A 26,232-nucleotide genomic window follows, 5' to 3' on the forward strand; every position below is an offset into this window, starting at 1 on the left:
TCCATGTTGTCATAAATGGCAGGATTTTTTTTTTCTAGGGCTGAATAATATTCCTGTGTGTGTGTGTGTGTGTGCATGTGTGTGTTTGTGTGTGCATGTATATGGAATCTGTCACATTTAGGTCAATGGTGGAGTGCATTTGCAAAGGTGATCCCATAAGATTATAATACCATATTTTTACTATACTTTTTCTATATTTAGATATACAAGTACTTGCCATTGTGTCCCAGTTGCCTACAGTATTCAGTATAGTAACATGCTGTATAGATTTGTAGCTTAGGAGAAATAGGCTATACCATATAGCCTAGGTTTGTAGAAGGCTATACTACCAGGTTTGTGTTAGTACACTCTATGATGGTTGCACAATAACAAGATAACCTGAGGATGCATTTCTCAGAACATATCTCCATACTTAAGTGAGGAATGACTGTACTTATCCTTGGAATCTCCAAAGTGATAGTCTTTTGTATGCTAATGAGATGACTGGTGGCTGGCAGCCCCTAGGTAGTTTCAGGATGTGGGCTGGTCACAGGAAAGGCCAAGGCAGGATTACAGGATTGGGATTTTCAGCTCCACCTACCAGCATCCACGGAGGGAGGAGGGCTGAAGGTTAAATTGATCACTAATGATTAATAATTTAACCAATTGTGCCTGCATAATGAAGCTTCCATAAAAACCCAAAAGGACTGGGTTCAAGAGATTCTGGATAGCTGAATACATGGGGTTCCTGGAGGGTGGTGCATTTGTGGAAGGCGTGGAAGCTCTGTGCCCCTTCCGGAGTTCCTTGCCCTAAGCATCTCTTCCATCTGGCTGTTCTCTGTATGTTTTGTAATATTCACTATAATAAATCAGGAAATGTAAGTGTTTCCCTGAGTTCTGTGAGCTGCTCTAGCAAATTGATTGAACCTGAGGAGGGGCTGTGGGAACCCCATTTTATAGCTGGTTGATAAAACAATCTGGAGCTTGTGATTGTCATTGGAAGTGGGGGGGAGTCTGGTGGGACTGAGCCCTGTGGGACCTGACTCCATCTCCAGGTTGATAGTGCCAGAATTGAATTGAACTGAATTAGAGGAAATTCACTGGTAGATTGCTTCCTTGCTGCATGTTGGGGGAAAACCCCACACATTTAGTCACAGAAGTGTTCTGTGTTGATTATTGAGTGACAGAATAGAAAAAACACGTTTTTATCCCTATATTTTCAGAAAATCACATGTGCCACATTTTCTTTATTCATCTGTTGATGGACACTTAGGTTGATTCCATCTCTTGGCTACTGTGAATAGTGCTGCAGTGAACATGGGAGTGCAGACATCTCTTTGGGATAGTGATTCTGTTTCCTTTGGATATATACCCAGAGGTGGGATTGCTGGATCATATGGTAGTTGTATTTTAATTTTTAAAGGAACTTTCATACTGTTTTCCACTGTGGCTGTGCTGATTTACATTCCCAACAGTATATAAGAATTCCCTTTATCCACATCCTTGCCAGCATTTTTTTTTTTTTGTCCTGTTGGCAATAGCCATTCTAACAAGTGTGAGGTGATATCTCATTGTAGTTTTGTTCATTTTTCTGATGATTAGTGATGTTGAGCACTTTTGCATATACCTATTGGCCATTTGTGTGTGTCATTTTTTGGGAAAATGTCTATTCAAGTACTTTATTTTTAAATCTGGTTATTTGTGGGTTTTTGTTTTGTTTTGTTTTGCTATTGAGTTGCATGAGTTCCTTACATATTTTGGGTATTAACTCCATATCAGATGCATGGTTTGTAAATATCTTCCCCAATTCCATAAGTTGCTGTTTTATTTTGCTGTTTCCTTTGCTGTGCAGAGATTTTTTGGTTTGATGTAGTCACACTTATTTATTTTGCTTTTCTTGCTTGTGCTTTTAGTGTCACATCCAAAAAATAACCGCCAAGACCAAAGTCAAGGAGTTTTTCCTCTATGCTTCCTCCTAGGAGTTTTATGGTCTCATGTTTTATGTTAAAGGCTTTATTGCATTTTGAGTTGATATTTGTATATGTTGTAATATAGGGATCCAGTTTCATTTTTTTGCATGTAGCTATCGAGTTTCCCTAGTATCATTTATTGAAGGATCTATCTTTTCTCCATTGTGTATTTTTAGCACATTTGTTGAAGATTAATTGACTGCATTTATGTGTGGGTTTATTTCTGGACTTTCTATTCTGTTCCATGTGCCCATGTGTCTGTTTTTATGTCAGTACTATAATGTTTTGATTACCATATCTTTGTAATATAATTTTAAGTTAGGCAGTGTGATGCTTCTGACTTTGTTCTTGCTAAAGATTGCTTGAGCTCTTCTGGGTCTTTTGGGATTCCATGCAAATTTCAGGATTTTTTTTCTATTTCTGTGAAAAATTGCCATTGTAATTTTGACGGAGATTACATAGAATCTGTAGTTCACTTTGGGTAGTATAGATATTTTGACAACATGAATTCTTCCAATCCATGAACATAGGATATCTTTCATATGAATTATTGTAATCTGTGGACATAGGATATCTTCCCATTTATTTGTGTTGCTTCAATTTCTTTCATTTATGTTTTATAGTTTTCAGTTATATATTTTTGTCATGTTTTGATTTTAATAGATTTATTCTGTTGCCATATTTTCTCAGCTGTTTAAATAAAATACTTGTTGAGCCCTTATTTTTTTTGTTCTGAGCCTTGGTGAATACTATATAGTATTTCCATTTACCTCAAGTAACTAAAATTGTAAATTACTCAATATTATGTGGGGAAAACTATATATATTATGCTTTTATATGTTCTCAGATAAATTAAAAATGCAAAATTTACCAAACCAATGGTTTGGTAAATAAAAGGTTAGGATATAATTTTCTTTCTTTCTTTCTTTCTTTCTTTCTTTCTTTCTTTCTTTCTTTCTTTCTTTCTTTCTTTCTTTCTTTCTTTCTTTTTCTCTCTCTCTTTCTTTCTTTTGTTTTGTTTTGTTTTTTTTGAGACAGAGTCTTGCTCTGTCATCCAGGTGGGAGTGTAGTGGTGCCATCTTGGCTCACTGCAACCTCCACCCCCCAGGCTCAAGCAATTCTTGTGCCTTAGCCTCTAGAGCAGCTGGGATTACAGGTGTGCACCATGACACCCAGCTAATTTTGGTATTTTTAAAAGAGACAGTTTCACCATGTTGGCCAGGCTGGTCTTGAAATCTTGGCCTCAAGTGATCTGCCCACCTTGGCCTCCCAAGTACTGGGCTTACAGGCATGAGCCACTACACCCAGCCAAGATATAATTTTTATTTTGGAATATTCTGGGTGAAAGAAGTATTGCTTTAATGATGTGAAGCCAAAAAGAAAAAAAAAGTGAAGCATACATTTAGAGAGAACTCAAATGAGTTAATTCAACAAACTGAAACATAGCAGACTGCCAAGTTGTGCATTGAAAACTGAGAAATAAAACTAAATCTGCAACGAAATCACAAAGTCCATTATATTAGCATAGTACTTTTTTTATTGCTCCTATATCTATTTGAATAGCAAGGACAATGTAAGGAGTTCAAATTCTGCATATTTAAAATGCTTTCTGGCAATTTCTGAAAATAATCTTATCTAATTTTCTTTATCTTCCTCAACCTGGCAAGGAAACCTAAAAACATTACTAGCTTATATTAATGTTTCCCATTAATTTTCAAGGTTATCAACCTTCCTGTTGAGAAAATTCACATGATGAAAATTACTTTGAAAATTTCTGTCATATAAACTACTTTGAAAAAAACAGTTGTTTCATAATTTCAGTACAGAGAATCACTGTATACCCTTTATTCAAATTCCTCAAATGGTAATATTTTACTACATTTTACGTTGTCATTCCCTGAGTGGGTGGTTACGTATACATGCTAATAGTTAAATTTTGTCTATAAATATTTCTTAACCATTTGAAAATAAATGAAAAATATGGTGCTCCTTTACCCCTTAATCTTTCATGGTGTATTTTCCTAAAAACATGGATAGTTTCTTACATAAGCACAGTACAGTTACCAAAATCATAAAATTATTATTGATACAATACTATTAGCTATCTCCAGACCTTATTCAATTTTAGCGAGTTGTCCCAATAATGTTCTCTGTGGCAAAAGAAAATTCCATTACATGTGTTGCTTACAGTTGTTGTGTCTCTGTAGTCTCCTTTAATCTGGGACAGTTCCTCAGTCTTTGTGTTTTCTGGTGTTGATATTTTAAAAGAATCAGACCAGTATTTTTGTTCTTGTGTTTTGCTAGAGTGTCTTTCAGTTTTGGTTTATCTGATATTTCCTTATAATTGGATTCAGGTTAGGCATGTTTGGCAGGAATACTACGGAAGTGATGATGGGTGCTTCTCAGTGCGTTGTATCAGGAGGCATAGGACATCAATTTTTCCCATAACTGGTGATTTTATTAATATCTTTCATCTGCCAAGTTCCTTTTATAGTAAAATTACTGTTTTTAAAAAAATTATTAAGTATCATGTCAGGAGATATTTTAAGCCCTTGTAAATATCCTGTTGATATTTACATTAGACTTTCACCCATTAATTAAGCATTCATTAACGGTTTTTGCTTTAATAAATTATGAGGATGCTCGATGATTTAGGATTCTAACATTTTCCCTTTTGCTTCTTTTTCCCCTTCACTGCTCTGTCTCCAAATGGTGTTATTGTCTTCCTTTTTACTGTCCTCACCCCCAGACATGATGCCTTTTGATGGCCGCCACCTCAAATCATGAGTGCTTAAAAGTATGCCTTTCTTAGAGCAGGTGCTTTGATCAGCTAGGAGTCTTTTTCATGCATGTGGGTTGGGCTTTCTCTTTCTGGGGAGGATTTTTAAGTAAGTCTTAGGCCCTCCAGAAGTTCCGTCCTTTCTCTGCCATTCAGATTTTCCCGACTCCCCTTACTCTCCGCAGAGTCTTACAGCAGGAGCACGAGGACGTACCTGCTGGATTTGCTGTTGATTTTATTATTTATAGATAATTATTATTTGAAATTTGGGCGTTTTCTTTCTTCTAATGATGCTATGTACATGCACTTTATGTAGCTTTATTTGCTCTTTTTGTTTGGTGTTGCTTTTTGTGAGACTCAGCTTTATGTGACCACTATTACCTTGGTACCCAGATTCCTATGAGCTACTTTTTGAATAAAGCTATATAGTCTTTAGTTTTTTCCTCAAGTATTTAAAACATTTCCCCCTCATTTTGAGTCAGTGGTTCATAAAATGTTAGAGGCATAATCAGCTTCTGGTTTTGTAATAAAGGAACAACTTTATAAAATACTCAGTTGGTCTTCCTTTTTGTGAATTATAGGATAGCTGCCATGTGAACAAAAACATATAAAATAATTCTCTGTTTACATAAAACAAGAGTCTCACTCTGTAACCCAGGCTAGAGTGCACTGGCACAATCTCTGCTCATTGCAACGTCTGCCTCCCATTCAGGCCATTCTCCTGCTTCAGTCTCTGAGTAGCTGGGATTACAGGCGCCCGCCACCACACCCTGGCTACTTTTTGTATTTTTAGTAGAGACGGGGTTTCACCATGTTGGCCAGGCTAGTCTCAAACTCCTGACCTCAAGTGATCTGCCAGCCTTGGCCTCCCACCACGCCTGGCCAGAAGTTTTAAATTGGGAAAATTTTATTAATTCTTAGCTAGGCCAATCTTACCTGCTTTTACTCAGGAAATGTTTTTCTTTCAACTTCCAGGTTGGTGATTTGGATATCAGCTATATTAATATAGAGGGAATCACTGCCACTACCAGCCCTGAATCCAGAGGTTGCACTCTGGGGCCTCAGAGCAGCAAACACACCCTTCCTACAGAAACCAGCCCCAGTGTGTACCCACTTAGTGAAAATGTCAAAGGGACAGCACACACTGAAGCCCAGCGGTCCTTCATGTCACCATCGAGTTCGTGTGCTTCCAACTTGAATCTTTCTTTTGGTTGGCATGGATTTGAAAAGGAACAAAGTCATCTAAAGAAAAGAAGGTAAGATTCTATATTGTAGAGGAAAACTGTAGAAAATCAAAGAACCTTATAGGTAGACTTCAAAAATTCTAGTTTTAAACTTTTTATTGTCTCTACCACTTTTATCTGCCCATCAAAATGTTGTCCCCTTTTAGGTTCCTGTATTCATTGATTTGAAAGTAAGACACTTAAGAAAACTGACTAAACTATGATAAAGGAAAACCACGATGAGATACCAGTTTATACTCACTTGACGGGCAAAAATTTAAAAATCTAGCAATCCCATGTTTTGGTGAGAATGCATAACATGGAAATTCCTGCATAAAGATGATAGGAGAGAAAATTGTGTAACTTGGGAAAATAATTTGACATTATCTTGTAAAGTCAAATATGCATTTTCCTCTTATGTACTAGGAGACCTATATGGAGTATTATAGCAGCAGGAAATAACCCAAATGTGGAATAAATAAATTATATATAGTTACACAATAGAATGCTGTACAGTAATGAAAACGAATTAGCTACAATTACATCTGCATGCATAATAACATAGACCTTAGAAGCATGAAGAAACAAAAAAAGCCCCAAAATACTTGTTAGATTTCATTTTTATAAAATGCAAATTAAACAATATATTATTATAGGGCACCTACCTGTGTGCATAAGCTATAAAGAAAAACAAGAGGCCAGGCGTGGTGGCTCACGCCTGTAATCCCAGCACTTTGGGAGGCCAAGGCAGACAGAACGCTTGAGCTCAGGAGCTCAAGTCCAGCCTGTGCAACATGGTAAAACCCCATCTCTACCAAAAATACAAAAATTAGCTGGGCGTGGTGGCACGCACATGTGGTCCTGATACTTGGCCGGTTGGGGTGGGAGGATCGCTTGAACCTGGGAGGCAGAAGTTGCAGTGAGCCAAGACGGTACCACTGAACTCCAACCTGGGTGACAGAGTGAGACCTGTTTCAAAAAGAAGAAAAAAAAAACAAAAAAAAGAGAGAAAAAGAAAAACAAAATAATGAAGGGGAAAAAATTCCTAAATTCAAAGTAGTTGTTACATCTAGGGAAGGAAATAGGGAAATGAGAATGGAATGAATCATAACAGTTTCCATGGTAGATGGCCGGTATCCAAGTTTCAAGTTGGATGGTCTCATGAATGTTTGTTTTATTTAACATACTATGTATTTTATATTTTACGTAAAATTTATCGTATATTTATTTTACTTTCAGTTACCTTATATTTTCTTGTATATATAAGAAGTCATTAAAATGATAGTTTCATTGCATCTGATATTACATATATTAGTGTGTGTGCACACATGTGTGTCCATATCTGTAAATCTGTATCTGTCTATCTGATTGTCTATTTTCTTTAGGGAACAGGCCAATTGCCACTAATTGCATTTTATCCTGTTGATCACACTTTCCTTAGGGAGTAGCTTATTTTTTCCCCATATCCTACCCATGTGATTATGTGTTCATTTTCACATATAAAATGAATCAAAGTGAACATAAAATACACACACATATGTGACTATGTATATAAATATTTCTCTATGAATGAACATGCACATAGGTGAATGAGTATTCAGCAGAGTTAATATAGAGGGGAGAGAAAGGTAGAGGAACCAGCAATCAGTAGGTGTTCATCACTGAGATACAGCATAATATGCAATTTGAGGTTGTAAAACTTTAGCACATATTGATACCAAGGGTTATGTGTGATGTGTAAATAATAAAAGACTTGCTTTAGATTTATACTTTGTGAATTATGGTTTTGTAGGTGCTGGGTAGTCACTACTATAATTTGAAGTGATAGGCTAATTTGAACTGTCCACACGTCTGCTTGGGACAAGACACTGCCAGTCCACACAAGATTCTGTACAGTTTTGCAAAAATAAATTGAGCTATGTGCGATAAATGCATTCTAGTGGATCTTTAAGATCTGTCAAGTGGTCAGGTATGGTGGCTCCCACCTGCAATCCCAGCACTTTGGGAGGCCGAGGCAGGTGGATCACCTGAGGTCAGGAGTTCGAGACCAGCCTAGGTGGCCAACATGGTGAAACTCCATCTCTACTAAAAATACAAAAATTAGCTGGGCATGGTGGCACACATCTGTAATTCCATCTACTCAGGGGAGGGGCTGAGGCAGGCTAATTGCCTGAACCCGGGAGGCAGAGATTTCAGTGAGCAGAGATGGCACTACTGCACTCCAGCCTGGGGGACGGAGCGAGACTCTGTCTTAAAAAAATAAATAAATAAAAGTCTGTCACGTGTGTAAGCTCCCAGATCTCAAGAGATAAATAAGTTCTTTAGAAGAAGTCCTGTAGGAATATAGCATGGAAAAGACACAAATGGTCTCTCTGTTTTATTGATACTTATGCAGATACTTGCAGAGTATCTAAATTATACTTTCTGATCATGGTCTTGTCTTGGAAAGTTTAAACATTTCACTGCTACAGATAGAATTTTTCCTCTGTAGAATATAATTTAGACAAAATATCTGTTCTGAGTACAGGTAATTAGAAGACTGTGAAGATGTCACTACTCGGGGGAAAGGGAGGAAGCCAGGAGAGGAAGGAGAAGCCATTCTACAGAAAAGCTTTCTGGCTGGTTCCACGAGCTGACTTCATCTCCTTTGCCCTCCCTGTCTGAAAAAATGTAGGAATGAAGGGAGAGAAGTCGCAATCCCTGGAAAGCCCTAGGGTGGCTGTGGGTCCCTTCCTTCAGTGGATGTTGTGGTAGGAAGCACAGTTGATAACAAATTCAAAGTGAAATGCACTTAATTTGTTAATAAGCAGATAATAGCCCTAGAGCCTGGAAACTTCTAATGAAGGAGAAATTTGGGGGCACACAGTAAAAACTGGAGTTAGTATAAGGACATAGCTGACTGGGACCTGAGTCCTAAGTTTTCTAGGGTTTAAAAGAATATTTTGGTGAAACTAAAATATGTATAGTATATAACCATTGTGTTACATTATTTAAATGTAATAACTGTTTTGAGAAGCCACAAAGGGAAGATAAGTAATAAAACATTAATTTAAAAATACTGTACAGCAAAAAATTAAGCAGTAGACAAGTGTTTGTTTCATTCTAAAGCTTGTATCTTTCAAACCTTTTTAAAAAACTACAGAGTAAGAAATGCATGTCACACCATCAACGTCCCCTATCTCCCATAAAATTTAAGTGAAGTCTTATAAAATGATATGTGCAACATATTCTGATATTTTCTATTCTATATTATTTTTTAAAAAACTCTAGTTACAACCTAATGAACTGATTTCTTATCCCACTACTGAGAATTAGAAAAATAATATCGTAAAACAAGAACCTAGAGGTTATCCTGAAGAATATTGCCTGTGCCACCAATATCTTAGGTTAATAGCTTAACAAATAAAAGTAGTAGCCCCATTTGAATGAATAGAAACAATGTTTTATAGTATGCAAAATAAAATACTGATACTTCTAGGATGTATTCAGAGTGATGATGAAATGCTGTCTGTAACTGGAAAGGCTTGTGTTAAAATCGGATATTATTGCGGGCTGCCAATCATTTGAAGAACTATTTTCCACTAGTACGGAGATCACAAGTTGAAAGACAAGTGCTGAGGTACAAGACATCGGCAAGCTTCAACCCTCCTTAAAGTCTCCTTCCGTCTCAGAGTGTTGTACTAGGAAACCACGTAGCAACTTGAAATACCTGTAATTATTAGATTAGTACAAAAACCACAATTACTTTTGCACCAACATAATACATTTACCGGAGCATTTAAAGCACCAGCATTTACCAGGAAGATATTCTTAACATGAAGTTTCAGTGTTTTATGAGAAATAGTCGAATAGACTCCATGATATTTGGGTGTCTAATTGAGGTAAAGAGTGAAGTCCACTTCCAATGTGTGCTCTTCTTCGCAATGCCAAGGCCTTCACCTTGGCCCTCAATGAGTTCCCAAAGGAGAAAACCCCACTTTGGAAATCCCTGGTGGTGCCAGCCAGGGCTTCTTCTCACTGCTGGGTTTTCTGGTACCCAGTAGTGCCTGTGAGAGGGTTCAGGGTTAGAAACTGCTCTGTGTTTGCATTAGAGGCATAGTAGAGTGAGACCAGGACTCATACTACGTATTCAGTTAACTTACTGTGTCCATTAAATAGCCTATGGTTTTTTTAAAAAAAATAACCTAAACAGTTTAATTCAAAGTTTCATTTTCTGGTTCTTGTATTTCAAAATCAAGACAGTTTCATTGTTTCGTTATTAAAATTATAACTCCAGAACTGTAACAACCAAAAAAAAAAAAAAAAAACCACAAAACACACATTTGAAATGCTTCGTGCATTAACATGCACCCAGGAAAGCTGTTGGCCTCCAAGTTTGAATCATTTAAAACGTAATGTTATGGAATAGACCTGGGACATAGAAGGTCAAATTCTTTCCTTTTAATTTCATGGTTTATTAAAGTTAAATGAGGAAAAAAGTTGTTGTCAAGCAGAATTACTACCTGGTTCTAAGGTAGAGTTTTCAAAGGAATCTTTTTTTTTTTTTTTTTTGAGATGGAGTCTTGCTCTGTCGCCCAGGCTGGAGTGCAGTGGCGCAATCTTGGCTCACTGCAAGATCTGCCTCCTGGGTTCACACCATTCTCCTGCCTCAGCATCCCAAGTAGCTGGGATTACAGGCGCCTGCCACAACAGCTGGCTAATTTTTTGTATTTTTAGTAGAGATGTGGTTTCACCGTGCTAGCCAAGATGGTCTCAATCTCTGACCTTGTGATCCGCCCACCTCGGCCTCCCAAAGTGTTGGGATTACAGGCGTGAGCCACCCACCGCGCCCAGCCTCGGAATCATCTTTTTTTAACCTCTAAAAATGATCATTTAGTATGACATGTTTGGGACATTGTACGACCCACTTCTGAACTGTGTCTTGACATGGCCCTGGGGTGGATGGGTGGGACCTTCACACATCTCTCCTTGGTGTGCCTCTGCCCTCCTGAGCTTCCCAGCTGAGGGACAGGGGAGAGAATGACACTTCTGCAGCTTAGTCACATGCAAGTCCCCCCGCAGAGGCTTCCCTGCAAACAGCCCAGTGGCTCTGTTTCCACCAGCATGTAAAATATCTGATGGGTTACCATTTGGGACTTGCGATATCAATAATTATATTTACAAAACAGAAGTGGTGAGGTTAGTACTAACTCAAACCAGCTTTTGTTTCTTCAGGCATTTGAAATGTCTTTTGCCCCAGTCGTGGCGGCTCACTCCAGCAATCCCAGCACTTTGGGAGACTGAGGTGGGTGGATCCATTGAGCCTAGGAGTTTGAGACCAGCCTGGGCAACATGGCAAAAAACACAAAAATCACAAAAATTAGCCGGGCATGGTGGCGCACGCCTGTAGTCCCAGCTACTCTGAAGGCTGAGGTGGGAGGATCGTTTGAGCCTGGGAGACAGAGGTTGTAGTGAACCAAGATCGTGTCACTGCACTCCAGCCTGGGCAACAAGAACAAAACTGTCAAAACTGTCTCAAAAAAAATTAAAAAATAAGAAAGAAAATGAAAAAGAAATGGCTTTTGCTAGGTAGGAATGTTCATTTGGGGTAACATAAAATTTTGTTTAAAAAGAGATTTGGAGGGAGGAGAAAAAGGCTAAGTAAATACTAGTTGGAAATTAAATGAATACCTATTGTACCGCACAACCCCGCCCCTCAGTGAAAGAACCTGAATTCAGAGAAGTAGCAACCAATGACGCTCTGTGTCCTTCCTTGCTTCTTTACTTACTTGCTGGCTTTGTGCTTTAGTTCTAGCCTTGATGCCTTGGACGCCGACAGTGAAGGGGAAGGGCATTCTGAGCCATCGCACATCTGTTACACTCCAGGGTCTCAGAGCTCCTCAAGAACTGGGATTCCTAGTGGGGATGAATTGGACTCTTTTGAGACTAACACTGAACCGGATTTTAATATCTCCAGGGCTGAATCACTTCCTCTATCAAGTAATCTACAGTCGAAGGTATTCTTATTGGTATTAATTTGGTATATTGCAAGTGTGGAGAATATGTTGTCTACGTTTACCCATCTGTATCTGAAAGACATATTTTATTCATACATATGAACTATTTTTTTGAGACCCATGTGATATATAATTGAGTCTGTCTTTTTAATCTTTCCCACTCTGTTTTAATTTTTAGAATCTTTACTCAAAATGGCTGATTTACATTTTCATTAATTCACCATAGTACATACCATCTTTCTTTCACATTCTTGGAAAATTTTATCATTTTACAATGATTTCTCCCATCATCTCTTAAGCAAAGGGAGAAAAACTGATAGTATTAAATGAGTTTAAGTGATCAAACTTGTTTTGCTCACGTAAATAATTGCGTGGCCCTGATAATGAGGTAAATGATGTTAATAAGGTAGAAGTGATATTTATTGAGCATTTCTGGCTGCTTGAACTAATCTGGAACATCACAATTTTGTCAACTTTTCCATAGTAGCCAGATTTTCTCTTGTTGGCTATTTCACATTGGAGTTTCATTTAGGTGTGCTTGTTTTTTTGTTATTTATTCACTTATTTATTTATTAAAAAACTAAATACATTCCTCTGAATGTAAGAAAGCCCTTTTGTGTTTGAACATATTTTTTTTTCCTATTTGATTTGTTATTTTCTACTTGTTTTCTTCTTCAGTTTACCTATTACTGTAAAACAATGTGTGCTATGGCAAAACTTCTCTAACATATGGTTGTTATGATAATACCTTATTTTTGTAGCATGCCCTACAATATACAAAATATGTTTTATGTATGTACAAAATATATAATTGCCTCATAACTCACCTATTACATAAGTAGTGCTTTTATTTAATTTTATTTTTTGAGTAGATGAGATTCTGGAAAGGTTAGAGTTTTGTCCAGCTTTGTATCACCCGCTTGGTGATAGACTCAGAACTCAATTCTGGGTCTTTTGAGCACAGATCCTGCATCCTCTACCCTCTGCTCTAAGACCTGTAGAGCTGCCATAATCTTTTGCATCTGAAGGTCATGTTATATTTCTGGATAATGAGAAATTTGTATGGTTGTTATGTAGATACTTCTTAGTTTTGCATGTTGAGTGGAATTGTGAAAAGTTCATCATTACTTGGATGAAAAATAATCCAGTCTTTTGAAACAGTTTCATGTTGCTCATTTTTAGGAAGAATCTGAACATAAATATATCTGCCTTGCCTCTGTAATTACCCAGTATAACTTATTGCCAAAGTTTTGGACAATTTTCAAAGTTCCATTGTCATGACAAATGGTTACCACGTATACATGACTTTGAGGAGGGCCCTTAGTGGCCAGCTCACTGTTTAGGGTTATAGGACAACTTGGGTTGGCCTTCTTGCCATCCAGGCCCAGTAGGTGCTCCCTAATAAGATAGGAGCCACAGCCCCAGGCCCTTTGAAACAAGGTCAGGCTTCTATTTTTCACCTTTCCTCCAGGCTCCTTAACCAAACTAATGAAGTTAGGGTAACCATGTGTTTTTCCTTAGAGGAAACAAAAGAGGCCAGTGCTCATGAAGGTCAGTTTCTGATGGTTTAATTTTAGTAAAGAGTTTTGCATTGTTTTCTTTTAGCCTTAACCTTAAATAATATCTTAAAAATGCATGGGCAGGATCAATCCTAAGGCCTTTAGGATAGAAGTTGGGTATTACAAATGGCTTCAATGGAGTTCTATTGCATATTCACTTAAATTTTCTGAAACATATAAGAAAACTGTGTTTTAATGATCTTTCCATCTTGCATTTTCATGTATGTTGCCGATATAATAATAGGAATAATAAGTAATTGGGACGATATGAACAAAACTGGCAGGTCATTTAAAAGTAGTAATATTAAGGATGTATAAATTAGTGATATTCAAACATCCACCCCAGAAAGTGCTAGATGGAAGGTCTATCAAAAATTGAGTACAGATTGGAAGGATTTGTATATTAACTGGATATATTTTTCCCTAAATGTTACAGCTAACATTATAAATTTAAATTACGGTTTGGAAGTCTAAAAAACTCTTATAATTGTAAGTGGCTATTCCACTATCCTCTAGTAATCCTTAAATGTAGAAATCTCAGTTAATATAGAATTCTGTTGGAGGGCTACAGTAAAATAACAAAATAACTGACACCTCAGGTAAAAATAATAAGTCAAACTCATTGTTGAATATACAAAGAAAAAGTCATTTGTCTTAAGTTTTCATTTTTAGCCAAGTTGGCTAGGATATCATAGTTGCATTCTATAGTATATACAGGAACTATTCCCCAAACTGAAGGTTGCTAAAGTATTAAAATGGCAATAACATTTTAAAAATTGTGAGAAGAAAACAGAAACACATAATGAGATCATATCAGAAATGTTCAGGTTGAATCTCTTTTCAAAGGTGCTAATTTAGTAACATTTGAGGTGGTGAACATATATTTTCAGATCTCATGTGTAAATTTTTAAAAACTTTATTATAATCTCTTTTAGGAATCATTGCTTTCTGGAGTTCGCTCACGTTCTTATTCTTGCTCATCACCCAAAATTTCTTTAGGAAAAACACGTTTAGTGCGTGAATTAACAGTGTGCAATTCAAGTGAAGGTAAGCATCATTTGACATTTGGCTTTGAAAACACTCTATTCCAGAACAGATTTTTCAGTTAGTATAAGTACATAAAATATTCAAGAACAGCAGACAAGGATTTTCAGTTCTGTTTTCATAACTGGTTTTTCTAAGCCTGACAAAATTCTTTTCTCATTGGAGAACAGCCAAATTTGATTTTGCTCAGATTTGATTTTGATGAAATTACAAATACATACACACCTCTCTGTTGCTTTATTCTTTGAATAAAATGTTTTCTTCAAGGATAATGTAAATTAGAATTGATTCTAGTTATATTATTACGAGGGCCTTATGGGATTTTGAGTAAATTATAAAAATTACTTTTGTCTCATATATACATTGCTAACATAATCCAACTCCTCAGAGCCAGAGTGTTGCAGAATGGATTTTCTTCTTTCTTTTTTTAGAAAGGGACTTTGGAGAGTTGAAATAACGTATTTGTAACATGAGTAAATATATCTCAACATTTTTTTGGTGGCAACGTAAGCAATTAGAAATATAACTTTTAGGCAATAAACTTAATTGAAATATAGGATACATACAAAAAGGAGTGCAAATCATAAACATGCATCTTGAATTTTGAAGTGAATTCAGATCTATAAATGGAAAAATTATGTACAACTTAGAGCTCCCCTTGTGTCCTCTCTAAACCACTCCTCCCATTTTCACCTGCCCCCATTTTGAAATGTAATTATTTCATACTTTCTGTAATTAATATGTAATAATTATATTAAAAAGCATATTTGAAAGTATTCATGCCAATGCATAATACATAGCATTATAATGAAATTTTTGTCAATGTCTTAGAGAATATCTTTATTGTCTATTATCCTTAAGGGACTTAAAAGATTCAGAAAGCAGGAGATGAACTTAAGTACTTAAGTACCCTTAAGTACTACTCATATATTTTCTCAAGATAAAATATTTAAAATAGGATTTATTTTATTCCCTCTCTTTTTTCTTATTCTTGCTTATTAAATTGTTATTTTGCATTTTTATACCATGCAGAACAATACTGAAAACATAATCTTGGTGCTTGAAACTGCTATCCTAGAATAATGACATATATGCTAGATGTTCAATAAATATTTGTTGAGTGAATATGAGAAAAAGATAGATAAAACACAAAAGAAATGCTACCATGATTTTTGTTTTCCTTTTTCTGGGATGTACTGTTAGAAGAGAAGAGAGCAAGACTGATAACACATGTCAGTTTTTATTTTTGGAATGGGGAGATGAAGAAAAGTTACAAGAGAAAGAAAGGATACAACTACCTTGAGAGGGCAGGATAAAGAAGATGGATTGAATTTGTTCTGGATTTTTGTTTTTTACTTCATGGGTTCTTTCTAGGTCTCCAGGTCTCCCCAGCCTTAGTTTAGGTTGGTGTATTTTTAATAGTAGCTTGACACCTTTTCACTGATAGTCCCAGCTGATGAATTAACTTCACATTGTTACTATTTGGAAAACATGTTTAAGTTTTCTGTGCTTCAAATTATGGCTTTGCCTTTAGATCTGTGGTCCTTGATCTATGAAGGCAGATATCTCTAGAGTTTGAAATTATTGACCACACAATTAAGAGTAGACTGATTGTTCACAAGGGAAAATAGCCCTAATTTACTTATTCTTTAATGATCAAGGAAGGGTGTCTTTACTTTACATGCAAGCCTGAAACCTTTGCATTTGAGTTAGAAAGAATAAAAAGCTGATATCATCAACTGCTTTGGTTTTCAGTAAATGAAACCTTATCTTTAAACGGTATATTTAAAGACAAGGCTACTTGAATGAAGTTTGATACTATCCAGAAGGTAACAGTTAGAACCAGGCAATTTAGGTTGAGGCTACTCACTAAATATATGAAAATTCCAATGGATAGACTTATATGGTTGCAAACATTTGGATTGATACCATTTAGGTCAGTCAATACCATAGGACTATGAAAAATAAATTAACTACTAATGAAGAAGGAATAATTTTATCTGTGTTTATGTAATCAAAGCACAAATGTGAAAGCTTGCCTAATGCAAAGATATATTCTAATGTTTCATTGTTTAGTCTGCTTGGATTAATCAAAAGTAGATTGACGTTTGTGTTGCCATAAATCCTTTCTTGATGAGTTTTGAATAGCCCTAAAAAATTTCAAGTCTATTTGAACAGAGTCCAAGTCTCCTTATGTCCCAGAGGGAAGCTCCCATATAAGAGCTGTAATGCAGATGTACAAACCTAGGATGCTTTCAGTCCTTTATATTATTATTTGTGATGTTCTGTCTTCCTTGTCACTTCCAAAGAGTTACTTACTGTAATTTCTCTTGTGTCTTTTTTTTTTTTTTTTTTTTTTGAGCCAAGAGTACGATGTTGGCAACTTTATTTTTGATGTTTGTATACATAAAACAAAATCTAGTTTTATAATTCCCTTTGGTCTATTGTAGATTTAGGTAGAAAGGAACATTGCCAAATTAAAATGATAACTACATTTTCACCAAGGGGGACAAAGGTGTTCTGCTTTTAAAAATTTGAGGAATGACATAAATGTACTTTTGAAAACGTTGTGAGCTGATGGATGGAATTTGATTGGACTTTGAACAGTTGGTGGCTTATTCTCTTGGTACCTCAGCCTATTTACCACAAGAATAGTGATTTCTGCCTGTGGCTTAATTTGAGGAACACTTGATAATGGCTATAAAATAAAGGCTTCAAATTCTTCAAAGTAGATTTCCTATTATATACAAGATAGTATTAGGTGCAACATTTGATATTACCCATTTCAGGGGATATGTATTTGTTTTCCTCCTTATGCATCATTTCCCTTTGCAACCTAGTTTTGCCTCTTCACTGTTCTGGATTGTGAGAGTGAAGGATTTGTCCCTGCTCTGTAGATGGTGTGCTCCACAGTGACTGCCCCCTCCTTCAGGCTCTCTCACTGTCTAAATCAGTGTCTCTACTCCACCCCTGTAGTAAGTACTTCAACTCTGGAAACAAGATGGCTCCAAGCTGCTTGCATGAACCTCCCCTTCTGCCTCCCTCCACAAGTCCAGTGAAAAAAGTGGTCCTCCCTTTGCCATGAGCCACAGAGCACATCTCTGAACTCGCCGCTGCTAGGATTTTATGAGGACATTGCAGCTGTATGAAAATTAACTCTTCTTATGCTGTCCTTCAAGACTTCATTTGAGCTTTGTTTAAAAGCAGTTATTTATTGGTTCTGTATGTTAGGGGATTAGTGTTATGAAGAATAGCGATGACTCTAGTGAAAAGTATCCAAAAAGATAGAACTAATTTTCTGCACTTCTGAAAATGTTTGCTGTCCCTTGCTGATGCTAACTTAGTTCATAAAGTCATTAAATGTTGGCATATTTTGGTCTTCTCCCAACCCTCTTTAAATTATGGAAAGTGATAAAAAAAAAATCCAGAGCAATGTCTTACTTATATAAGATTACTCATTTTCTCATTATTTTCTAGCTGGTAGCGTGTATAATGATACAGTATGGTTGAGTATGCATTTCAGACTAACATATGACTGCCAGTTTGTCTGCCTTAGTTTTCATTTTATTGTTCTGTGTCTTGTAGAGCAAAGAGCTTACAGCTTACCGGAGCCACCAAGAGAAAAAAGGTACTTTAACTATTCCACTTTTCCTGAGAAACTGCATGATCTTTCTTTGGAAATGTCCGCACATCATTTTTGCTATCTGTTCACTAGTTCATGAGAGGTTTCCATGTAACAAGCCTGCTTAAGACCCTTTGCTCCCTCTGAGATCTTTATCAGGATAGATCTGCCAGCCCTCCCCTTTCAGTCCTTGGCTGTGCAGGCCTCAGGATTCGGGACAGCATGTTCTGTTTGGGTATCTTCAAAGCCAAACACCCTCAAGGGGAGCAGTGTGAGGACCACCTGTTTTAGAAAGGCAACATGTTTTCTCCAGCTCTGTTCCACCGTGACAAGGGGACTTACTTTAGTAACAGAACCCTGGGTGGTCAATGATAGAAAGTGCCTAAACATCCCTACTGTCTCTCTATGGATGTTTGCCTAGTAGCCCTTCAGCTGGAAACAAAGAATAAACAATGCAGAAGACTTTTAAGCATGATCAGTTTCCTGGTTGAGATGCAGATTTAACCTAAGCATCTCTTTCTCCTAGAAGGTAAAACTGTTGTTGGAGTATAGCTTGGGAAACAGACCAGTGTGCAAGCATGATTATTGGTTTCTGTTGGTGTTGAATAACTAACTGCCCATGAGTCACACTGTGAAATAACCCCAGGGTTATATGCAAAACAAGTGCCAGAATGGCACACATGTTTGACTTTAAGAGACCATCTGACAAGAGTGAAATGGTTTAATTTTGTTTAAGATTAATGCTAAAACTTTGAAATGTTTTAGTATACGGATCAAGATGGGGTGTTTTGTTTTAAATCTTGGAATCAAAGTATTAATAAGAAAAAGCCTCCTTTGGATCATTTCTATTTTTTTTTTTTGAAACCAGAATAGAAACTTTCAAATGATACAAACAGAGGAAGATTAAGAATGCCCTTGAAAGATAGGATGATGATGAAGTTGACTTCGTGACAATGGCAATGAGGATGATGATAGCAAAAGCAGTAATTACTGACAATTATTTGAACATTTGTATATGCCTTGTACTGTTTTAAGCAGTTTACATTTGTTACCTTATTTAAGCAATTTACTTCCTCATTCTGGAATTTGATCTTCATCTTGATCATCATTTTGATTAACAGTCATCTTTTTAACAACTGGAGAAATAATGGATTGTTATCAAGAATTTTTTAAATTAAAAATATAAAAAATATTCATTTGTCATTAGGAGAGAGATTTAAGACCGAAGGAGCCAATGTTATACTTGGCTAAATAGTAGCCTATAAAATATTTTCACTTTGATGGCATGTGTATGAAGTTTCTTTTTATCTGGTTCTTCGTTCTCTGTCACTCTTGTTTTGGTTTTCTATTTCTTTCTATTCTTTAGTCTTTCTTGGTCCACATTCTGAAAGCATCTTACTCTCTCAGCCATATTCCTTGGTGTATCTAGTAGAGTAGATCTTTCATCTCACCCACTCTATTCCTGCTATCTTATCTTGTTGGATATGCTAATAAGATCCCAAGCCATACCTAATGCTTTGCTTTGGTCATGTTATAGGTATTTGCCTGAGATGATGCCTTCTTTGATATTCTCTTATTTGTATTAATCACTTAGTTTCTAGAAAAGGGGACATCCATGTAAAAAATGAGCTCACTCTATACCTTGCAGGCTCATTTCAGCAGACACTGTATTCTAATTTCTTAAAGATTATATGGCATGACTTGATTATTTTACTGCCACCATCTGTCTTAAATCTGTTATATGTATTTCCTCCTTCTACTCCTCTTTCTTCACATCTGAAGATCTGAGTGTTAACAGAAGTTCCACTGTGTCAATTTTCAATCTGCATAGCAGGAACTTCTTTCATCCCTTTAGGCCGGGTGCGGTGTCTCATGCCTGTAACCCCAGCATTTTGGGAGGCAGAGGTGGGCGGATCCATCTGAGGTCAGAAGTTTGAGACCAGCCTAGTCAACATGAGGAAACCCTGTCTCTACTAAAAAATACAAAAATTAGCCAGGTGTGGTGGCAGGCGCCTGCAATCCCAGCTACTCAGGAGGCTGAGGCAGGAGAATGGCTTGAACCTGGAAGGCAGAGGTTGCAATGAGCTGAGATCGTGCCACGGCACCCTAGCCTGGGCGACAGAGCCAGACTCCAACTCAAAAAAAAAAAAAAAAAACCAAAAACAACAACAACAACAAAACACTTTAGGTGCCAATTCTTTAAATAGATTAAGGGTTAAAATATTAAGAATCCATATTCTTAATATATTTTCAATGTCTATTTACCTATTGAAAAGGCAATACCATTAGAAGCTCTGAGAAGGGTTGGTAAAACTTTATTGTGAGTGATGCTATCAGTCATCAGACTAATAATAGAGATTAGACATTCTTGTTCTGGGATATTAAAAATAACTTAATCTTTCCAGATTCTTACAAATGTAAAAGCTATTTAAATTCTATTATGAAATTATTTGAGGGTTTTCTCTTCTCAGTTATTTTCTAAAGTGCCTGATTTTAATATAGGTAAATATCACATAGTTAAATTATATATGAAATGAAGCAACCAACCTTCTACATTTTCCCAGAGGTTATACAGTATTACCCATCTTCATAATCTGATAGTGGATTATGACTATGATATTCACATTTCTACCAGGTTGGGTGATGGTTTAAGTTTTCATATTTAAAGTTTCAGCCTTTTTATGTTTACACTGTTATCTCTCAGGTCTTATCAACCTCAGCTTAAAAAGTTGAAGTATTGGCTGGGTGCGGTGGCTCACATTTGTAATCCCAGCACTTTGGGAGGCTGAGGTGGGCGGATCACCCGAGGTCAGGAGTTCCAGACCAGCCTGGCCAACATGGTGAAACCCCATCTCTACTAAAAATACAAAAATCAGCCGGGCATGGTGGTAAGCACCTGTAATTCCAGCTACTCAGGAGGCTGAGGCAGGTGAATCACTTGAATCTGGGAGCCTGAGGTTGCAGTGAGCCAATATCGCACCATTGCACTCCACCCTAGGCAACGAGAGCAAAACTCTCTCTCAAAAAAAAAAAAAAAAAGTTAAAGTGTCATGTTGTAGAAGTATAAAGGATATATGGTAAATTGTGCATTTATTAGTTTTTAATCAATGTGGAAACTGTTGTTTTTGATATAGTCTTCTGTAGGAGGGGAGTTGGGAGTAGAGTTGGGTAACCAAGAATTAATTTTCTTTTATTTGCAATAGTTTAGTTGTGTTCCTGCTGGGAAGTACAAAAGGGGCTTCTTGACCTCAAAATCCACAATGACCTAACCATTGTTTAATTCTGACATTAGGTCTCCTCATCACTCTTCTCTTCTCTTAGACATTGGATAGCATTTGGTGGGGTCACAAAAGGCCTTCCAAGAGAGGAGTCTTTTCAAACTCTCAAATGTATTTTTTCCCCCAATTCTGAAAGTGAGCCTATTGAATATTATGGCACAAATTTTGCAAATTAGTATGTGTAAGACACCAGAGGTTATGGAAAATTTCGGATTCTATTAACCAATCAGTTATCCTAGGTAAAAATGACTAGAGGTAGCATGGAAGTAGAAAGGAAATTAAGAGGGTCTGAGATTCTTTCACTACTCTGTTGGCATAGGGTATATTTAATTCTATTCACTCCCTTTTTCTTCTGCCTTTTAAAATGTTTTCTCTAAGCAGCAAACCCAATTTCATTTACAGTGCAGGCTTTGAGTAACAGGACATAACCCTGTTCTGACTATACGTTTAGATCTACATGGTCAAGAGGCAGCTCTTAAGCCATGTATTATTTTTTTTCCTAAATGCATTAATAGGTTTGAGCTCTAAAACCTAATATAGAGCTTAAATAACTTAAAGTTTTATTATAATATGTACCATATTAAAGTGTGGAAGGGGTCTTGGAAATAATTTAGTCTAAGCCTGTCATTAATTAGATAAGAAAAATCAAATTCCTAGAAAGTTGTCATTGAAAGCAATATTTTCACAAAATATAGTAATATATATTTTGGTGTAAATCAGTAATTTAATTGCTTTTAAATACTTCCCAGAGATAAATGTGTTAGTTATCAGTATGGAAAGGTGAGAATTTTAGGGGGTAGGAGACACTTTAGTTAGGAAATAATCACTATGCAAATCATCTACAGAAGTGTTACCTGGTTTGACATGATATTTAGGTTGATTTTTAATTTATTCTTTCCTCAGTAATAATAGAAATATAAGATTATCAGAGGCGGCTCTAGGGGGAATTGTAACTTTCATAGTCTGGATATGTATTTTTCTAGAGAATAATTGTATTGTGGATTAGAAGAAAATAAACGGTGTTCAGGGTATTCATGGGCTGGGTACAGTTACCTCTACCTTGCTTCTTATTTTATGGAGTATCCACAGCCTCTCTCCTCCACAACCTAGAGAGTATCAGATTGTACTGAGTGGGAGAGGCTGCACTGAGTGGCAGTCAGTCTGTTTCTCAGGCCGTATCAACAAAGGAAACGTGTCTACTGAGTATTATCTCTGTGTTCCAAAAATAAATAAAATCCAGTTGCATATTGTTGGTTATTTGGCTTCTCTGTGCTCTGGGGAATTCTTACTAGCATAGTAAACAGGAAGTTGAGTGTTTTCAGGGTAAAATTATAAGTCTAAGGTTTATTTCCTCAATATTTTATTATGAAAAATTTCAAGTATACAGAAAAGTTGAGAGAATTATCTAGTGTATACCCACTTCCACCACCTATGTTCTATAATTGTTGACATTGTGAGATTGTTGCTCTAGTCACATGTCTGTTCACTTATGCTATAAGGTGTATTTTTAATGAATTTTCTTTCTCTTTAGAATAGCCACTAAAACCTGAAAAAATATATACACATACACACACGTGTACACACACACGTGTATACACACACGTGTACACACACACGTGTATACACACACACGTGTACACACACACACACACACACGTATATTCCTGTTTAAGTCCTATAGGCCATGATAACAGATTCTGTTTTTGTAGAATTCAGGAAGAAGAGTGGGATAAATACATCATACCTGCCAAATCAGAGTCTGAAAAATATAAAGTGAGTCGAACTTTCAGTTTCCTCATGAATAGGATGACTAGCCCTCGGAATAAATCAAAGGTAATTAAAGTTATTCACTTATTTTCTGTAAAATATAGATGTTTCAGTTTCTCAGCAGTTAGTATAATTTCCACTTTCCCTTTAAAATCACTTACCTTAGATTTTATTTACACATATTTCTTATGGAATATTGCTAAAGCCCAGAATATCACATTTAGGTGTTATGGTGTCCCTCTGTGTGCAGTCCTTATATTCTGATGGAAAATGTAGAGACTTTGCTCAGATGATTTCTATAAGAAGGTTGTCTCACAGCATTTTCCTTTTCTCATTTTCCCTCAATTTCCTGCTGCTGCTGCTGCTGCTGCTGCATCTGAAGACAAAAAGCAAGGATGCCAAAGATAAAGAGAAGCTGAATCGACATCAGTTTGCCCCAGGAACATTCTCTGGGGTTCTGCAGTGTTTGGTTTGTGATAAAACACTCCTGGGGAAAGAGTCACTGCAGTGTTCCAGTAAGTTCGCAGGTCTACGTGTGCTGTCTTTGCATTTCATCTCCTGACAGTAACCTTGGAAAGAGGCTCATTGCTCAATACATTTACATAAACCTTTTTAGTGCTGCACATATGACTGAACCGTTTACCAAGCAACAACTGATACTTAGAGTCAGTGTGTTTTGTCCATAACTGATAGCCTGTCTGATCCCCAAATTTGTATGCCTCACTTGATGTCTCCACCGGGATGTCTAAAGAGCGTCTCAGATGTTACAATCTCCCCCTTCTGTGCTCACCTGAAAGCTGATGCTCTCAGGTTTAATGGCAGCTTGATCATTCCAAGCAGATGTTCATGCCAAAACTTTTGGAGTACCTCTTTATACCTCCCATTTTCTCACATCCCACATCCAATCCATCAACAGTCCTCTTGGCTCTATTTTCAGAAAACATATAAAACCCAGGCACTTGTCACCCTACCACTGATATCATTCTGGTCTAAAGCCACCATTTCTACAGCATTCCATCTGGCTTCCTTGTGCTTTTACCCCTAAAGTCTGTTCTCAAAGCATTAGCCAGAGTGAGCTTGTAAAGGCATATATCACTGCTTTCAAAAAAATCTCCCAATGGCTTCCTATACCTCAAGTATAGACTGAAGTCCTTAAGTCCTTAGAATGACAGCAAGTTCCCATGTGATCTGTCCTCTCCCCCCCTCCCTCTGCTCCAGTCACACTGGCATCTTTGCTGTTTTTTGAACATGGCAGTCGTGCCCCTGCCTTAGGGCTTTCTCTGGCTTTTCCTTCTGATTGCAACACTCTTTCCTCAGATACCCACATGGATCACTCAGACAATAGCTTCTCAGGCAGCCTTTCCTGATCTCCCAGTGCCTGGCTCATCCTTGCCCTCCTCCTGGCATTTTTTCCCATTATAACATTTACCACCATCTAACTTACGATACAGTTTGCATATGGGGGCTAGATTTTTGTCTGTTGAATTTGTTCTCTGCTATGTGCAGAGTGGCTAGAACAATACCTTGTACATAGTAGGGACTTAGTAAATATTTGTTGAATGAAAGAATAATTCAGAGAAAAAGTAGTGAGGCGCAGGCAGGTGGAATAGATTTCAGGGTATTTGTTGATCGCCAGAATTGTGGGAATACTTGGGAGGTGGGATGGGAGCACAAAGGGAAGAGAGGAGCAGGGGAAGTTTACATCTGAAGCTCCTCATTAAATTCGTTGAAAATGATTGAATTAAAAAATTTAGATGTATCTACAGCTTGACATCTGATCAAAATACAATGCACATATGGCATTAGAGGCAGATTGAATTTTCTTCTCACAGTTGACACTGCCTTTAATTATGCTGACTTTATTGCATGTTTGAATTTTGCTTTCCTTGAAAACCTGATTTCTTTCTTTTCCTGGATCTGAAGTAGCATCAGGCTGCTCAGATGTGGTTTAATTTTCTACATTTTTAGAGATTTGCTCCAAGTGTCGTTTATGGGTTGTTTCTGGCCTGCCCACCCTTCAGCAGTCAGTTCATTCATGTGATGGGCATGTGTTTCCTAGGTAGTTGTTCCACCCTCGTGGGTGGACTTGTGGACTTGACCCCTTCAATGCATCCCCGGCCACACCCAAGACCTTTCCCTCCTCTGTTTTAAGACAGACTCAAGTTGAATAATCTCCACCCACTGCTTTTAAGCCTGTCTCTGCCATTTCTTCATTAACCATCCGCATTTTGACCTCTGTGCATACTGCTTAACAGAAGTTCTGCTTTCGATGGAAACTGAGAGTCACTTTCTAGTCAAGTCTGAGTCTTTCTTCATTGTTCAGACTCACTGGTCTCTTGTTTCCAGGTCGACATTTCTCCTTTCAGGGATGTTTCCTTCTTTTCCGTGGCACACTACTCTTCTGTTTTACCATCTGGGTTGTCTCCTTTTCCCTAGTACTGGGTACGTGCAGAACTTAGTTCTTGGGTACTTGTTCATTTTTCCTTGATTGTTTCTAAGTATAGTCATCCAATCTTATATTCCAAGATATCATATTTAGACCTATTACTCCTATATTAATATCTTCTTTCCTCACTTTGTATTTCCATATTCAGTTGCCCAGAGGCTGAGAAGCCATGTAATTTATGGCCACTTTGGAGAATTATGGTAAAAACTACAGGTATAAACTAAGACTGTGGCAGGCACAGGGGCTCGTAGGGAGACCATGTGTGGGAATCATCACTCAGAGATTTCATCGTCTTCGAAACCCAATGTGTCTAAAACCGACCTCAAAGTCCACGCCCAGCAGGCCATCCTTGGCCTGGCATCACAAACTTCAACGCTGGCTGCTTTAATTCCACTGCCCTCTTGTCCCTCCTGTCAATGTCACTCAGTCACTCTTTTCTTTCCCTTTTCACTGTTGCCACTCTGGAGATTCTCATCACCGCCTTCTGGAATACTGGGAGGGAATTGTGCTAGTTTCTTCCTTCCCAGGTATGTTCATCTACAATTTATGATCAGTACTTTTCCCACAGT

The 26,232-nt window shown here is 37.2% G+C and overlaps 1 protein-coding gene across 1 annotated transcript in view; it reads left to right on the plus strand.

Annotated features, from left to right (window-relative positions):
• ARHGEF28 (Rho guanine nucleotide exchange factor 28) overlaps window positions 1-26,232 on the plus strand; it is a 121,240-nt gene that overhangs the window by 21,491 nt on the left and 73,517 nt on the right. The window contains exons 3-8 of the mRNA XM_032144997.2: window positions 5,704-5,984; window positions 11,740-11,947; window positions 14,442-14,553; window positions 18,136-18,178; window positions 23,160-23,283; window positions 23,600-23,732. Of these exons, the coding sequence (XP_032000888.1) occupies window positions 5,704-5,984; window positions 11,740-11,947; window positions 14,442-14,553; window positions 18,136-18,178; window positions 23,160-23,283; window positions 23,600-23,732 (901 nt within the window). The remainder of the gene's footprint in view (window positions 1-5,703; window positions 5,985-11,739; window positions 11,948-14,441; window positions 14,554-18,135; window positions 18,179-23,159; window positions 23,284-23,599; window positions 23,733-26,232) is intronic.

This window comes from Hylobates moloch, unplaced genomic scaffold, assembly GCF_009828535.3.
Source record: "Hylobates moloch isolate HMO894 unplaced genomic scaffold, HMol_V3 SCAFFOLD_23, whole genome shotgun sequence".
Lineage (NCBI taxonomy): Eukaryota > Metazoa > Chordata > Mammalia > Primates > Hylobatidae > Hylobates > Hylobates moloch.